At 39.2% G+C, this 18,461-nt stretch overlaps 1 protein-coding gene across 5 annotated transcripts in view; it reads right to left on the bottom strand.

Annotated features, from left to right (window-relative positions):
- The window catches only part of LOC133524927 (uncharacterized), a 146,120-nt gene continuing 127,659 nt past the window's right edge, over window positions 1-18,461 (bottom strand). Inside the window, exons 10-17 of one of the 5 annotated variants that reach the window (XM_061861083.1) lie at window positions 16,343-16,471; window positions 15,255-15,402; window positions 14,482-14,623; window positions 13,902-14,021; window positions 12,809-13,004; window positions 11,526-11,663; window positions 10,846-11,001; window positions 1-2,113 (exon numbers count right to left, since the gene is read on the bottom strand). In XM_061861083.1, coding sequence (XP_061717067.1) covers window positions 1,996-2,113; window positions 10,846-11,001; window positions 11,526-11,663; window positions 12,809-13,004; window positions 13,902-14,021; window positions 14,482-14,623; window positions 15,255-15,402; window positions 16,343-16,471 — 1,147 coding nt within the window. In that variant the 3' untranslated portion in view covers window positions 1-1,995. Of the gene's footprint in view, window positions 2,114-10,845; window positions 11,002-11,525; window positions 11,664-12,010; window positions 12,120-12,808; window positions 13,005-13,901; window positions 14,022-14,481; window positions 14,624-15,254; window positions 15,403-16,342; window positions 16,472-18,461 lie in introns of those variants that run through there. The other 4 variants (XM_061861084.1, XM_061861085.1, XM_061861086.1 and 1 more) reach the window with 4 other exon arrangements.

Raw genomic sequence — 18,461 nt, 5'->3', positions numbered from 1 at the left:
TCAATAAAAAAGCTTTATTAACTAAAATTTCATTATATCCGTATAAAAACGGCTACGAATAACAGTTAATAACCAATTTAATGTCAAGTTTAACTTTTTATTAACATAAGTAATGATTAATAGTCTTATTTCAAAAAAATCAAAATCAGTCTCACATCAACAGCCATATTCCAATTTTAATAATAATAAAAAAATACTTTTAAAAATGGAACCTGGATGTTAATGTTGCCATATATAAAATTGCCAGTTTTTAAAACGGGCCACATAAAATCATCGTTGTACAATGAAAAAATATATGCAACATAAAGTAATATTGAACGATAATAGACAATTCACTTACACTAAGATTTCAGAGAAACATTTTTTAAACAGTAGATTACAAAGACTCCCGAATCTTAAAGAAAACATCGGGACTAAATCGGAATTACTCGTCATAATTTACATCAAGTGATTGATTCTTTCGACGATAAATCCTAGTAAAGAAATTCTATAGACATGTTCAAACTATGTTTACCGACATCGCCTAAGACTGCTGTTATTGAGTTGTTGTTTTTACAGCAGGCAAAGTAATTTGATATCTCTACAATGACTTACGTAAACATACAGCGTGTTCAAAGTGAAGCGGCCTTAATCATAAAAAAGTCTTTACACAATACGTGCTTTTAGCTGACATGTTTGTTTATTCCATGCGAAGTTAGGTGTATTCGGGTAATTTCGGCAATTGGGTAATGCCGGAAATCACTTAAAATCACCCATACTCCATTGTAATAAGAGTCCATTTTCGGAAATATCCGGTATTTTTTTTTAGTGTTTTTTCCTTTCGGAATTACTCCAATACATCTTGTTTACATAATACGCTGATAGCATTTATGAAATCATATAGAAATAAAACCGTAGACCTTTTAGGTCTCATTATGATTAACTTCTACTTAAAATAAGGAAATCTGAACAACATTTATAATTGGTAATAATGGACTTTATTTCTACATTAGATTCGCCATCGAAAATACTTTAAGATGACGCAATAAATATGTCTACTGTTTTATTTTAATATGTATGAAACAGTATAACCATACAATCAACAAAACATGCAATTATTTGTATAATAAATGGAACGTCCCGTTCCTGTTACAAATGCATTTTAACAACACGCTCACATAAAAAATAACGTACCTTCATTTATAGTAGAAAAATAATTATCAATATGGCAACTCTAAATAATTTTATTTTTAAATCTAATCACACTCGCACAACACTATGACTGACTTACGTACGTACAAACTATGAGGTCAAAATATTCAACACATTTATATATCTATTCTCGATCACAATATTAAAATAATCACTGAAACATCACGATAATATTTCTGCGAAAACTACAACAGTTATAACTATTCTGTCAATGTATGCTTCTGGTCACTGAATAATCAAGCAATTATTTAAAAAGTTACAAAACTATGATGCTAGTATAGGTTTATACTTCAACCCCAACTTGTCAGTAGAAAAAGGCGCGAAATTCAAATTTTCTATGGGAGATCAACTCTTCGCGCCTACATTTTTCAAATTTTCCGCCTTTTCTTACTGACAAGTTGGGGTTCACCAAGCATACATTTATATGTACAGTCCGCAAAGCTATCAACTTGACACCCCTGCATACACATTTGTATGCAGAGGGTTCTATGCTATCAAACATCATCAATATAAGCATCAAACATGACAGACTGTCATTGACAGTACATACATTTGTACGAAAACTGTGCGCACCAGGTAGAACCATTAAGATACATGTATTAGGTACAAACAAGAGTAAAATAAATCTTCTCTTACAATCAATTTAAATTAAAAAAAACAGACAGATTATCGAAAACAATATTTTTGAAGTCAAGTAATATTGAATTGAGTGCCTTGGGGGATTTCATTTAATCATTTACATTTAATCAAAGACCAGTGTCACACCGCAAAGCAACAATGTTGACAGATTTATATCTATGTAGTCTATGGCACGGGCTCCTCGTCAGTCCCCTCCTCGGAGTCGTACACCGGCGCTCCGTTCTTCATTTGAATCACCGACTTCTTCCGTTGTCTATGCTCTTTCAGATCTTGCTCGATGTTTCTGGAATAAAAGAAAAAAAAAGTTTAACCACTGAATGTATGTGTAAACAATTTTTGAAATAAAATACACTATGCTATAAAATAATAAGCACAACCAAATTACTAAATGAATAAATAAATTTGTTTTTTCTAGATTAACAAATGAATTCACTTTAATTATTATACATACCTATCTCATGTTATTTTAATTCATAATGTACTGGTATTTACCTCATAATCATAATCATATCATAATCATAATATTTATTGATAATATAAATTACATGTCACATTTTATACAGTATATAAAGATTGTAGATTTGTATTTTAACTACATAATGTAGGTTGTATCTTATAAATAAGTTCCTAATTTAAAGAACTCCTTATGGTCGTAGAACGCCTGCTCGACTAACCAAGTTTTTAATTTGTGTTTAAATACTGCTACGCTTTTAGTAACTACTATTAAATCCGGGAGACAATTGTATACTTTTGGGCCCAATATGTGAACGAGCTTGTCCGACTTGGCCAGCTTGTAAGGCACGGGCGCGAGCCTGCGGCAGGCGCGGCCGCAGCGCGCGGGGTAGCGGCGCGGGGCCGCACGAGCCAAGGCTGGGACGCTGTCCGCTTGTGAGCGCGCGTATATTGCCGCTTGGAAGATTAGTAACGACGGCAGGGTTAGGATGCCTAAGGCTTTGAAATGCGGTTTCGCCGATTCGGTTTGTGCAATTCGGACTATAGCCCGTACGGCACGCTTCTGCAACCGAAAGACACACTCCCAATCCGCGGCACGGGCCTACAGCTCGGTCCCGTACTGCAGGTGTGCGTGCACCGAAGCAAAATAACACGCTCTCAGCATATCGCGAGGCAATAGCCGAGCCAGACGTTTTAGCGCGAAGCAGGCCGCTGACAACTTATTACACACCTTATCAATATGTGCCAGTCCCCTGTCCAGTTCGAAGCCCAGAAAAGTTGAACTCGCAGCTTGCTTGATATTCAGCCCATTTGCGCACACAGACATGGACCTCGTTTCCCTTCCCGAGAGGTCGAAGTGAACAAAGTGCGTTTTCCGTATGTTCAAGGTGAGGCCGTTTTTACTGAACCAGTCGGAGAGAAGTCCTGCAGTAATATTTAGCCGGTCGCTAAGTGCGTCACAACTCTGGGCGGTAACCACCACTGCTACGTCGTCCGCATACATGAATGTCTCTCCGCTGTGCACTGCCTCAGGTAGATCGTTCAGCAGCAGTGAGAACAGTATGTTAGAGACGGACGATCCCTGCGCTACGCCGATGTGGGTTCGAACCGGGTCTGAACGTAGGCGTCCCCCGTCCGCTATTATAACCTGCGTTCTGTTACGCAGCATGTCGATCATCAAACTCAGTGCTCGGTCATCAATGCCGTAGTGGCGCAGCTTATCTTCTAGGACGCCGCGCCGTGATCCACCAAGTCGAAAGTCTTAGATAGGTCGCAGCATATCACTGCAAATTGATTTCGCGAGCCTCAAGAATCCGTTACCTGGCCTTGTAGCAACATTTTCAGTAAACAGTACGTTAATAATTGACACAATTGCTACCTGTTTAATCAGAATTATGATTTTTAGGGTTCCGTAGTCAACTAGGAAATAACCTTATAGTTTCTGTCTCTTCGTCGGCCCATCCGTCCGTCTGTCCATCTGAACTACCTACTTAGCTCTGTGATCGTTAGTACTAGTTGCAATTTTTAGGTTTATAAATATAAATACCGACAAAGTAGTAAAATAAAAACTAGAAAAATACATCAGAAAATCCGCGACAGCTTTCGTGACACGACAAACGACTGATAAAAAGACGTAAACGCTGCGAAGATGCTTCCTTTTGCTTGTAATGTACAGCTAAGGTATTGAATATCTATACGGACAAAGTGCTTTAAATATGTACACTGCCTAGTAGTACAGATCGCCCATTTATATTTTTGCCTTGATATTTGTGGCACTTTGTGCGTGTCGATACTGTCGATAGATATTATTAAAATACCTGGACTGTACTTACATAATATGCCCCATTTTAAGTAAAAACGTCTGTGATAGACAGGCAACTACGGAACCCTACACTGAGGACAGCCCAATATGCTCTTGGACAGTTTAAAAATTTGGATAGCATTGATCATGTAAGCCCAGTTAAATTCTGTGCCTTTATTGCGTTACATGCTAATGAAATTGAGAAGAACAAAATTGCTGTTATGAGTGAAATAAAAATATCACCATTTATAAGACAAGTAAGTGCGGGACAAAGGTTGATAATTAGCTATGGGGATTCAGATAAATTTTGCGTTGACTCCTTTAATTTGTACCTGTGTACAAGAAGTTATTATAGTAGAAGAGATATATAGATACAGTCTAAATAAAAACCGTGCATCAAATTTGACAACTCAAATAGATTCTGACTGTTACCTACCATACGGCTCCATAATGGGGTAGGTAGTTTACATTGCCAAAAGCCGACGTATACTCAGTTATACCAACAAACATATGGCGCTGTAAAACGGCATCAATATAGTTCGGGTGTCATAATCGTTGTAGGCACAGATTTTTGTTAGACTAGGTAGGTACACCTTTATACCTATATGTTTGTAAAAATACGACTATAATGTGACCTCAAAACAAATGGCGCAGTTGCGCTATCTGATTCGGTTGTGAAAATTGAGGACATGTTTTTTTCTTAGATTTTGCCATTTTACGATAAATTACTTAATAGGCACTTATCGGAATTCTTTTTTTTATTTTTATTCGGGACAAAAAACAGTAACACACAGGTTTAGACACAAAAATAAAATACAAAGAATAATGAAGTGTGAGACCAACAACATCGTCCACAGATTACTAGATTACCTACTGATAAATCTACAATATATAGCGCTAGGTAACAATATAAAGGATATAAAACTAAGATTAACACAGCTACGGTTACAACACAGGTTTATAGATACAGTAACAAATTAATTATCGAGTTAGCAGAAGTAGTTTTGTATAGATACATTTTAAGGAGCTAGTAAAAACGGCAAGGTCCACCGGGGCGACTTTTAGTAATGTTTTGTTTGAAGCAACTGAATCACGTTCTTCTTATACACATTGTCAGACATCTTGAAAATGTCAATTTCATTAAAATACAAATTGTAACATTTAACCAGCCTGTGTAGGGGGATGCATTAAAAGCTGAGTGCATATAAGGGGGCGTCCATAAATTACGTGAGGCTTTTTTGAAAATCGATGCGATAAAATTAAATAATTATAATAATAAAATACAAATAAATAATAATAATTATAAAAAAAATAATGAATTGATAATAATAATAAATAAAGGTGCATTAATACGTTTAATCTGTATTTTTAGCATATCTAAATTAAAAATTTCACTTTCAGGCCTACATTTCTTTTTTTTTTGTAACAATTTCTGGAGATGAAATTTATAAAAAACTTACACATCTATTGAAAGTGCGCGATCTTGAAATGTTTTGCACATAGAATCAAATTTATAATATAAATTTATGAAGATATTAAACCTACTTTAAAGAGGAACGCCAGAGTAATTCGGGCCTTTCTTTCCTCTGCTTCTCTAAGAAGCTGATAACCTCATGTTGAACAAGTTTAACCAAATCCTCTTCATCGGGAACTTTTGTTTTGCTGTATTCCATAATTTTACCATTTCTTCTTGACAGCATATTTTTGTCTTGTAGACGTGTCTTTTAACGTAAGCATTATAATATTCTCGGAAGTTCATTCTGAATCATTAAAAACGTCTCTAGAATGGTTATTAAGTGAAATATTTACTCGGGTAAACGAAGCAGGTCAAAACTTGTACGAGCATCGCTATTACTCGGCTCTTTACGCTGCGTCGTTTGTCACACGTGTCGATACGGCTGGTCGATAACTGTTAAACAATCGAAGGGCTACTGTGCTGCTCTGCGGGGTCCCGGCAGATACGGCAAACACTATTTTGTGAAATTTGCTATTTTTTTCTAAAAATTTTTTTATTCCGATTCAACTTTACTTCCACGCAAATTTACACTTTTTTCCACTAAGAAAAAAATTACGTGATATTTGCTAAAAACGCCCCTCCCCCCGAGTGAGATTTGGTAAGATTAAGCTTAACCCCCTCCCCCCCTTGAACGCCTCACGTAATTTATGGACGCCCCATTAAATCTGTACTGAGGGGGTTTGGGGACTACAGCACAAGCTCTCTCGTGCTAAACCAGCGCAAACGTAAGCCTTTTTGGAATGCATGAAGGTATATATTCAATTGTAACCTTGCGCGTCATGGGAAATCCTATGAACACGACGCCTATCGTGCGCGTTGCCACCATCGCGAACCTTGTCGGAACGCCGATGGTCCCGGGTTCAAATCCTGGTAAGGGCATTTATTCGTGTGACGAGCATGGATATTTGTTCCTGAGTCATGGGTGTTTTCCTATGTATTTAAGTATTTATAAATGTTTATATATTATATATATCGTTATCTAAGTACCCTCAACACAAGCCTTATTGAGCTTACTGTGGGACTTAGTCAATTTGTCTAATAACGTCCTATGATATTTATTTATTTTATTTATTTAATGCACGAATGTTTATATTGGGCTGTAGTGCGCGTCAGTTGACGTGTTTGGCGGTCAAGTGTTAAGGTTCATCAGCTGGGGTTAAACTTTTTATGTATTTATTCAGTGTTTCGTGACATCGTCCGTGGGCTTCAGTGTCATCGGCTCTTGTGGCTGCACTATGGGGTTCCCGGGAGTGCTCCTGCCGCAGCTACAGAGGCCAGGGTCTAGCATACCAATCACTGAAGACATGGCCTCATGGATGGGTAAGAGCAGATTTATAGAGTGAGACGACCTAATAATAATATCAGTTCTTATGCCATATGGCGTTAGTATGGGATATATTATATAATGTGGTTGTCGCAGTAAGGCATTATTTAGCATTTCTAACAGCAGAACGAAATACGCACAGCATTCATATATTGGGCGCGCATGTAGGCAGTACAATGAAAAATGTATGGACGCAGATTTGTTTTGCAATTCATTAGGCCTCTTTGAAAGAGCAGTATATTCTTTTCTAAAATAATGGTTAAAAGTTGCAGCAACCTGATAATAGGTACCTATGATTTAAGTATTTTCTCAGTTCTCTACATATATATATATATTTTATATATTTTATACATAAATTTACGCTTTTGTTATGTACGCTATAAGTTTACACTATTATTATTTTTTCAATTGTACATCGAATAATTTAAAATTAGGAAACTATAGGTCTATAACGAAATCAATCCATAGCTATTAGCTAAGTTGCTCATATGTTTATTTTAAGACTGTTTGTTTCTCAATAAATAAATAAAAAAATGTATAATGTAAACTTAGCTCGGTCGGAGTATATTATCATCCTAAATTAGCCCCAAGTCTCAGAGTATTTTCTTCAATTTTAAATTTGGAACTTTAAAAATTCGATTTGATTTTATCCTTGTAAAAGGACAACGGGACTTAGGGCGAAATATACATCGTGTCATTTACGAAGACGCGTGCCTTGACTCGTATTGTCGGTATTATTAAAGGTCAACAAATCTGCGCGTCATCGTGGATGACACAAACTATTTAGTGCTTAATATGTTTATTTCAACCATAAGAGCTATTTCTGTTCTATTATTGTGAAGCGTGATTCGCGCCATAAATATGCCTGTGACGGTTATATTTCCCTGAGTAGTCTAAAATAAATGCAGATCGTGAAACGGGAGGATTTCACCGTTACATTCTTCAAAACTATTCGTATCAATAACTGAGTACACGAACGAGAAGTTATTCTCATGTTAAGCACTTTCTTTATTTAACTGTTGATTGATGTCAAATAGTAATAAGTGCTCACGGAAGATTACGATTTTTTCACGCTAAACGGGATCATAGCATTTGGTTCCACCACGCACATAATCAATAGATGTTGTTCCTATATTTGTTGTTTTTACTGACAGCATCTGTGGAAATGTTGCCGATGTTCTTGGGCAACTGCCTCGTGCCGGCGATGATGGCGCGCGCAGGGCGGCGCGCAGCGCACTTCACCGTCATCTTGGTCACGCTGATCAGCTGGGCTACAGTCATCCTCGCTACTAGCTATGAGGTAAACATCATCAATTGCCTGGGGCATCCTAGCCACGAGCTAGAGATATATGATATACAGCATCACATCAGCTAAAGATAAGAAAACCAACCAAGAACTTCCAACTATCCTTATCCTAAACAGTCCGAATCATTAAGAATCACCAAACCTGTTTAGAAAATGAAACTTAAAAAGCGGCCAAGTGCGAGTCGGACTCGCGCATGAAGGGTTCCGTACCATTTATGACGTATTAAAAAAAAATCTACTTACTAGATCTCGTTCAACATTTTACCACTTTGGACACACATTTTACCACTTTGGAAGTGTCTCTCGCGCAAACTATTCAGCTTAGAAAAAAATGATATTAGAAACCTCAATATCATTTTTAAAGACCTATTCATAGATACCCCACACGTATGGATTTGATGAAAAAAGTTTTTTTGAGTTTCAGTTCTAAGTATGGGGAACCCCCAAAATTTATTGTTTTTTTTTTTCTATTTTTGTGTAAAAATCCTAATGCGGTTCATAGAATACATCTACTTACCAAGTTTGAACAGTATAGCCCTTATAGTTTCCGAAAAAAGTGGCGGTGACATAATCGGACAGACAGACGGACATGACGAATCTATAAGGGTTCCGTTTTTTGCCATTTGGCTACGGAACCCTAAAAATCGGTTTAGATATAATGGAGCTCAGACACGCATTCAAATAATCTGTTCAGCAAATTACCAGTTTCGGTAAAATCATCATCATCAAAAGAAACCTATCACGAAGTCCATGAAATGATCAATGGAAATCTGTATAGAAACGATGTATCCTACTTGGGTTTGGATTAATTGTAATTGTGTTAAGACATTGTAGTGATTAACTTATGTTAATGATTTCAGTTATTTTTGCCTTTCAGTTAGAAGACAATGTCACCTATTTTTTAAGAAACGTTGCTTTGTTCTAGTCCATCTTGGTTGCCAGGATTCTCCATGGTGCTATAGCCGGCATGATGATGCCTCTCCGCTCCGTACTGGTCAGCGAGTGCTCCAGCCCACTCTACCGCGGCGCATTCCTCACAACTGTCTCGCTCGCACAAATCATCGGCATCATGCTTGTGCATCTTGTTGGAACTTTGCTCAGCTATCAAATGACTGCACTGGTCTCCATGTCCTTCTCCATCATAGCTTTAATTATGACGGTATGCTCTCCTGAGACGCCCAGCTGGCTCGCGACGAGAGGTCGATACGACGAGTGCAGAAAGAATTTCATGTGGTTACGAAGGCAGGAAGAATTACCAGAGTTAGAAAAAATGATACTCGCTACTAAGCTGCACGAATCCACTGAAAAACGGAAACTAAAGTTATCTGCTTTCGCGAAAAACGAATTTTATAAACCCATTCTGTTAATGAGCGCATTATTTAGCATGGTGAATTTTACAATTGGCACGTTAATGGTTGTGTATCCTATGCCTATTTTGAATGTTCTGATGAGTTCTGAAGCTAATACTTCAGCTTGGATGGTAGCGTTAGACGTTCAAAGTATTATATCTAGCATCGTCGCTGTTTATGCTATTCATAAAATTAAAAGACGAACTTTATTGTTTACCACCGGGGCGTTATGTGTCGGCACCCAAACAGCAATCGCTGCTTACTCCTTCGCTAAAGCAAAAGACTATCTTCCTTTTGACACCATCTGGATACCTGGGACTCTTATAAGCGCGCAAATGATATGCTTATATCTAGGTGTCATTCCATTAGGTCCTGTGGTAGCTGGTGAGGTATTTCCGTTACAGTTTAGAAGTTACTCTGAAAGTATTAGCTTACTGTCGTTGTTTGTGACCGTCTTTGGTGTGCTGAAGACGTTTCCCGATCTTTGTTCGGCTTTAGGTGTTCATGGATCATTAGCGTTGTATTGCATGGTTATTGTGGGATGCCTGGCAGTGGTGGGGGTGCTGCTCCCGGAAACGAGTGGTCGCACACTGCAGCAGATCGAGGAGCATTTCAGGGAGGGAGGGAGGTTGCCGTCAAACGATACTGACACACTAGAAATTGGACAATTAAATGAATCCGAAATTCCAGTCGAACAATCTGTCTAGTCAAGTTAAGAAGACTAATAATGAGCAAATGCGGATGTAATGAAGCGGCTTATAACGAATTTATGTGATTATACGTTTTAGCTGATTATACGTTTACCTAATTAATATTATTCTTGTTGTTTTCTTTCACTCAACAAATTTTATGTTAGGTATAAGAGAGTAAAACTGCGTAGAAAGCCATCGACGTAGATGTCCTAAACTTTTTAGTTTAAGTTTAAACAGAGCACGCAATTGAGAAAGGCAGAACAATATAACCGTGTAAATAAGTATGTATATACATATGCAAAGTTCAAAGTAAGTGTGTATATAAGATTTTTACGGAGGAAATAGTTCTAGTGTTTAATACCAATGTTAAAGCTTTGCAACCTTAGTCTAAATTATGCATGGGGTCTTTAGCTACATGATCGGTAAATAATTGTGACTCGTGATGGTTGATGAAAGCCGTAAATAAACTATTAAACGCACGCGGTTTTTATAAAGTCATTAGTTTCAAAAATTCCTCAATTGAACTCGCGGTCTTGACTGTATATGATAAGTTGTTAGTTCTATAGGGGCCTACCTTGCGCTGATGAGTGGATGCAAGGCGCTCTTGAGACTGGTGAACAGGTAAGGGTGCAGCCTCTCGTGTAGTGCCAGTACATCTCTCGCACAGTCCAGTGGTTCGGAGATAGAACGCCGCACTTGTACTGATTCTGTTGAAGGCTCGCGTTCTTGTCTGGAAGTAAAATATCAGTATAAGATTATAGCTAGTTATAGTAGTAATAGATTAAGAACCTGTGAATATTAATTGACATTTTGCCTAATCTTAAAAAGCAGTATCAAAACTGTTACATAATATAAGATGTGGCGCTTAAGCCTTTGGCGGCGAGGCGTTAAAAGAGTTAAGGCGTCGTGAGTTGTTGTGCACATAGCGCATAGGGCGTGTTATACAGTATGTTTCATTTTTCTTTTTGGCCAATTCACTTGACAGTGCAGTTATGAATTTATGAATACAGGCAATTGTTTGATTTAACACAAAACACGGCAATGACATATAATAGTAAAAAGTCGTTAGAACCATCTTGAAGGTCGAATAGATTATCGACTCTGTTTCTATGAACAATAAATAGATTAGGTACAAGTCAAATAATAGATAAAGGGACACCCATGGCACGCCACGCGTCAATTCAACGACCGTAAATTTGTTGTTTAGAGGTTAGAAAAACGCCAAATATTACGAAAGAAGAACAAAAAACGAACCCTTCATTGTCCGCGTCCTGCGCGTCGGCGAGCGGTCCTTCCCCGCGGAAGTCCGGCAGCATGCGCGCGCGGCTGAACGCGGCCAGCGCGCGCTCGCGCACGTAGATCAGCGGCCGGATTATGCGCAGTGAATGCTCCCTGGAAAGAATAATACGTTTAGAAAATTGCTTTTTAAATCGTAAGATATTTCCCGCAACCCCATCCTGCCCAAGTTTTTCAATAAAGGACACTTTTCCATGAATCCCGAAACCGGAACAAGTGCCCTTATCTGAGAACCATGACCTAGAAATACTTTCCTTTCTTTAAAAATACTTGGGGAGGACGAGGTTCAGTACTTTTAGAAGTTTCCATAGACCAATTAGCTCTCGTAAATGTTTGTAAAATCTCACAACCTTTTCATATTGAAACCATACCATTTCCAATATATCTCACGTCCATCGCAATTTCGTTTTTTTTTATCGTTACATGAATAAACCTGCATGTTGTCGTTGTACATCAGCTTACCTTACTTTATAGTGTGGTTCGATAGCGCCGATCACGTCGCAATGGCAGAGGCTGAGAACTAGGGTGTCGTTCTCCATTTGCAGTGAGCCGCTACAGGCAGCGTGTGGGAAAATGGATATGATATGCTTATTAGAGAATTACTCTCAAGTGTGATACATTCTAATCTAACTAAACACTATTGATAGTTTTGAAAAATAGTATCAGACTTAAGTGTTTATGATTATTATGGATTCGTGTCGTGGGTGAAACTAACATTCCTTTATTATCTTACCTTATTCTAAAGTGTGTCCTGATTATCCAATTGCTTTGCTACGGAAACAACGCCGTTATCGCGTGCAACAGACTAGTTAAAATATTAGAATCTAACTAAATATTTACATCGTAACTAAATATATACAGCTAGAAGTATATATGCGTAACTATGCGTACTACCTGTATATAGTAGACTGTACCTTAACCCATATTAAACTCTACTGTTCCTGACGCACAACCAAGAAAATTGTCGATCATGATCGCACTGTTTTATTAAACATTTGAGCTTACCTGACTCTATAGATAAAGCCTTTACCGTTTCCTGCACGCCGCCATGGAACGCGCTGGGTATGAACGCTCTCGCAGCATTACATTAGATTTTCTACTACAGCAGCGACACTGTAGCTATGGGCGGCCTTCATAAAAACTACTAACTATTTAAAACTCATTTGAAATAAAAAAATTACGGCCCCAGACGCACCGCCGAAAATCATTACGACCGCACTGCAGGCATATTAGTAACTCACCTGACTCTATAATGAGCTTTGACAGTCCCCAGCGCGCCGCCATGGAACGCGCTGGCTATGAACGCTCTCGCCGCATGGTCCAGATGCTGAGCGACCGCCGCCACGCCGTAGCCGTGAGCAGCCGCCGCGGCGTACGCGCGCCGCCGCACCGCGTGCGACGCCCAGCGGTGGAGCTCTGCGCGGTTGCTGTTGCGTCCTGCAATGCACACGCCAAGCACGTCATATCACGTCTATGAAATAAATACCTCCAGACATAGATACCTTCTTCCTGTACTTTTAAACTAGATTTCATTTAAAAAGAAACTGAATGCGAATAATGTACTATTGCCCCAGCAGTTTGAAACTACAGTACCTACTTCTATCACATTTGTTGTCTTGACGTTCAACTGGCAAGGAATCCCAAAGAGAATACCTATAGCTTAAATTTTTAAGAATAAATGCGGGATGGATGAAATAACGACAGTTCTCTAGAACAACTTGCGATCCAGGAATGCCTCTTAAACTTAAGGGGAAAATCTGCAGGACGATCGTGAGATCTGTTGTAATGTATGGATCAGAATGCTGGGCGAGGAAAAGTAACGGATGAAAGAAGAGTGCACGCAGCGGAAATCAGAATGTTGAGATGAATGTGTGGAGTGTCGAGAAAGGATCGGATTAAGAATCAGTATATAAGGGGAAGTTTGAAAGTAGCACTGGTAGCGGAGGAGATAAGGAGTGGTAGGTTAGCGTGGTATGGGCATTTAATGAGGAGGGATGAATGCCATATAGGCAAAATAATGTTAGGAATGAATGCTGATGGACGGAGAGCGGATAGTAGACCCAAAAAACGATGGACGGATTGTGTGAGAGAAGATATGAGAAAGAAAGGAGTGAGTGCTGAGGTAACGAAAGAGAGGAGAATGGAAGAGGAGAACATGTTATGCCAACCCCACATAACGTGGGATAAGGGCAGGAGGAAGAAGAGACAACTCAACATTCGCTGTTATATAAAACTCTTATGTTAGATTAACAAGTCCGTAGGATCAATTTGTTATTTGTTGTACTACTCGTATTATAGAGCGTCCCTTAGTGAAAAATTGTGATGTGAACTTACTCTGCGAGTCTTCGTCGTCCAGCTTGTCCTGGTAGATAAGCTTGACGCCCAAGGTCCGGCAGTACGCCATGAGGTGCAGAGGGTCTACGTCCGAGTTTGACTCGTGCACGAATAACGCTCCTGAAATTGTAATGGAACTTCTTTACCACTGCAATTATGGTAAAAAAACAGTCATATAGGCTATGTTCAACAGCATCTGGGTAATAGGGACTACGCTCGTAGAGGTTCAAGTGTTTGTTTCAATGTTATATTCTGATGAAAAATGTATTGCAAATGTATTGTTTAAAGAATTTAGGAAGTTTGTTCTATGAAAAAAGTATCAATCTCACCAAGAACTAAAGTCATCCATACCAAAATCACATTAGGCTATTCATTCTTGATGAAAAACGGGTTTCTATTGAATGACAAGTGCTTTATATTAAGGCGTTTGCAAACGAGAGCAGTAAATATGTGCTAAGGTGCTTGTAAAAAGATGGATTAAAGCGGCCGCAAATAACTTGAGATTAAAATAGGCTGACAATGATGGTGTTACATATCTATTTCAAGGCCCTGTTCCTCGACTTCTTACAAAAAATCTTACCGATGCTAAAGTGCGTGCCCTTGGCCCTCGCGTAGAACTGGTACTGATGTATGGTGTGGAGCAGCGCGATGGAGTCCCGGCCTCCTGACAAGCACACCAGTACCTTGTCGCCGGCTCGGATCATGTTGTATTCTTGAATAGCCTGGAATTTTGGGTGATTGTTAATGGAATTTAAAAAAAAGATAGGACATTATCACACAAATTGACTAATTGTAAGTCCAACAGTAAGCTCATAAGGCTTGTGTTGTGGGAACAAACTTAGACAACGATATATACATATAATATATAAAAACTTAAATAGACAACACTCATGACTCGGGCACAAATATCTGTGGTCATCACTTAGATATATCACAATATCTGTGGTCAGGTTCACTAACCAGTAGGCCAGAGAAAACGTATTAAAAATACTTATTGTCATCGGAAAAAGAAGATTAGCGTAAACAAAATCTGCAATAAGTGTCTCTTGCAAATCATCTTTACATTTACTATTGGGCTAAATTCGATGTAAATGTTTATTTTTATTTTTATTTATATATTAAAATTAAAACTTATATATAATACATATTTATTCCCGCCAAACTGTAACGTTTATTGGCGAGAGGCGCTCAGTTCTTTATACAATTTAACAACTTAACCTATTAAACTTATGATATTATGATATGAAACTTATGATGTGATTTTTGCCGTGCATAAGATAGCTTTTTCCAACTGTTTGCAGTCCGAGGGTAAAGATAGATGTATCCTTTTGTCATCTCTGAGATGTGTCTTACCTCAATCGTGGGTTTCCACACATCCTTCGGCGGGCAGTGCCACTTGCCCTCGTCGTCTAAAGTGAAGTCGGGTAGCGACGTATCGGAGCACGCACTGCTGTCGTCCTGCTCTGTCTCTTCCCAGCAGCACTCAGGCTTGAACGAGCTGCTGTATAAGAGTAAAGGAGAAGATTTTAACTAAAGTCAATATAATTTCATAAGTATCGCTTGAGCGGAAGCAGAGAAGCGGTTACAAATGCGGGCCAAGGACCGAAAACGGGACCACTTAAAAGCAATTCTGCCGACTTATCGCCGTGATTTGGTTTTGCAATTGAGAAAACAGGTAATAATAGTATGGGCAAAGAGAATTTAAAATAGAGGAATTGTCAAAGAAAATTTTGTAACCACAGTACATTTACTGCCATCTTTCGACACACGATTAAAAGTAAAAGAATCAAGGATCAAAGTCAAATGGCGTTCTAAAAGCTTTAATCATGTGTCGAAAGATGGCAGTAAAGTGTACTGTGGCTACAAAATTTTCTTTGATAATACTCCTCTATTTCAAATTCTCTTTGGTATGGGTAATAGCAACGAATTAGAACTCACTATTATAGGCAATGCGTTTTGTTATTGCTATAAAAACTTAGATAGGTACGTTAAGGAACTCGCGGGACGCTCTAGACTACTAATTATTAAAGAATAAAAAGCCAAAACAATAACGTGTACTCGTAGTTCAAAGTTATTTCAGCTTTGGTATCCACTGAGATCATATAAGCCACGTCACATATACCAAATTTGACTTCTGACGATTAGGTATATCCTCTTAGAATTTCTAAAGAAAAGCTTCGTTATGGTTTCATTAAGACGTTGCCTTCAGAAACAATTTGTAAGGAAAGGAATGATGAACATAGCGCAATCAAAAGGCCTGCAAATGCAGATTCTATCAAGAGGTTTATGTACCTCTATCAAGAACCAAACTAGAGGCTGTTTACGACTCTCAGACATGTTGGAACAACCAAGAATAAAAATAAACAATGACAGACAAACTTAGATGATCTCAGTAAATATCGCGCTCTTCGCATAAAGGGCAGTGTTAGTAATTCCCTCACCCTTTCTCAAAGAGCTCGTCCCGCGAGTCCCTCTGGTCGGTCCCGTAGCCGCTCGACCCGCTCGACCGCGAGCTGTTCTCCGAACCGCTCGACGTGTTCGACGATCGGCTCGACCGTTTATCCTTACATCTGCAACGGAGACCACTTCATCTGAGAAGTTGCTATTGCAGTTACCGTAGTTATGAAGAAAGCGACCAACACAACTTTTTTATCACTGCAGAAAACCACTACCTTTAATATGTTAAGGAATAAGTAACTTTGACATAAAAATGGAGTTTGTCGCTTTCTGCAGAAATTCGTGGTCAACAGGACTTCGGGAATAGAGACCATGTACTGGAAAGAGATGAGGGCTTATTTGTGGGCAAATTTCCCTGATTGTGTAATATGCATAAACTACGAGAAATACAAATTCGTGTTTTAAATTTGACAGCTAATGAAGATAACGTTGTTCGACTTCATGCGTTGCAACTTGATGATTGACAATTTAGTTACCAGAGAACTTTAGGCGCCGTATAGCCATCTAGTTCGGCTGTCAAATCTGAAGGCACGATTTTTTCTTTGACTTTACACCTCGTTTAGAATCTATAGCAATACAAGAGGGAAGGACGATATGGTAAAATTTAGGGGAGTCCGTTGTAAAGGGCAGCGAGACATCGATTATTGTCTTGGTCTAAAGGGAAGGTGGGCGTTTGGAAACCATAATTTATATTGAGGTATTTGAGCATCATTGAAATATAGATAAACGTCAACTGACGCGCACTACAGCCCAATATCCTTCGTCCAGTCTGACCAGGTTAATGAGGGGTGCTACAGATAGGAAACCTCCTAGAGTGCAGAGTCCCTTCTAATTCCTCTTGATCAGTTGATCCGGGGGAAATGGGAAGGGTTCTTGGACGGTGCACCCTGGGGGCAACGGTAAGTAATCTCTTGGTTCCCAAGTAATTGCTTACTGCTGCTGCCAATGTCCTATCGTGGGGGCGTTAGGGGGATTCCGCACATGGTGTCCTCTCAATGAGGGAGAGTTCACCCGAGTGTGTGCTGGAGGGGGGCCTTTGGGCCGAGCTGCTGCGGTCGCGGATGGGGCCTTCGGACCGGGCTCTTTCGGGCGGATGAGGGCCACGAGGATGACCACCACTATAAAAATTGCTAAGGCAACCTGAGGTGGTGGGACCCGGGGATTTCCATCTCTTCCCGGCGTGGAGGTTGTCATGAGGGACCAGTGTGTGGTGTCGCCCTGCATACTACCTTCGAGAAGGGGAGCTTCAGGTCTAAATAGGGGACGGCCTCGGCTGTCGGCAGCAGGCAGTGAATGCTTACTGCGTCCATGTCACTGCCACCATTGCTGCGAGACGGGCATACCGTGGAGGGTTTAATCGGTATTTGGCCCCTTGGCCACGAGTCCGACATATCTGTCCTAGTTCCATGGCTAGGCGGAATGCCTAAATGCATTACTCCACGTAAAAAAAAAACGTTTAGCGCGGCGTACACTTTATAGGGCAACGGTCTCAAAAAATACCTGTAACATTATTTTTTATATTTTTTTCATGTACTTACAGAATTAGGACCTTGGCGATAAGGCTTGAATTGAGGATTTTTTTCAGTCTTGCCCGTTAAAGGGTTAACACTGAAATGTCGCACTGTACAATATTCCGTCACAAATATAAGTAGGTAGGCATATTCCACTACACTGCATTTTAATTCACATACGTTCAGCGTAAAATGCGTAGTAGGAACGCTTTATCGATAATGTTTTGTAATTTAAACGAGTCGAATCAATTTTTTTGGAACACCGAAAAGTCGAATTAATTTCAACTGATATTATGTAATGGAATAATCTTCCACAGCAAAGCGCAGAAAAGTACCTATTATATGACATGCTCTTATGGTTCTACAAATAAGATTGTCAAATATTTTTGCACATTGACTGAATGGAATATCAAAATTTGACAAGCATTCAAATAATTCAAATTAGTACCCCTAGTGTAAATTTATCCGATGGCGTAACGTGACGTACGCGTTTGCGTTAAGTCTCATTTTGTATGGGATTTCGAGTTTTCAAAACGTTCCGCTTGGCGCGCTGTGTCTAAATCACATACTAAATGAGACTTAACACAAACGC

This window comes from Cydia pomonella, chromosome 14, assembly GCF_033807575.1.
Source record: "Cydia pomonella isolate Wapato2018A chromosome 14, ilCydPomo1, whole genome shotgun sequence".
NCBI classification, from domain to species: Eukaryota; Metazoa; Arthropoda; class Insecta; order Lepidoptera; family Tortricidae; genus Cydia; species Cydia pomonella.
This window is presented reverse-complemented; position numbering and strand designations above follow the sequence as displayed.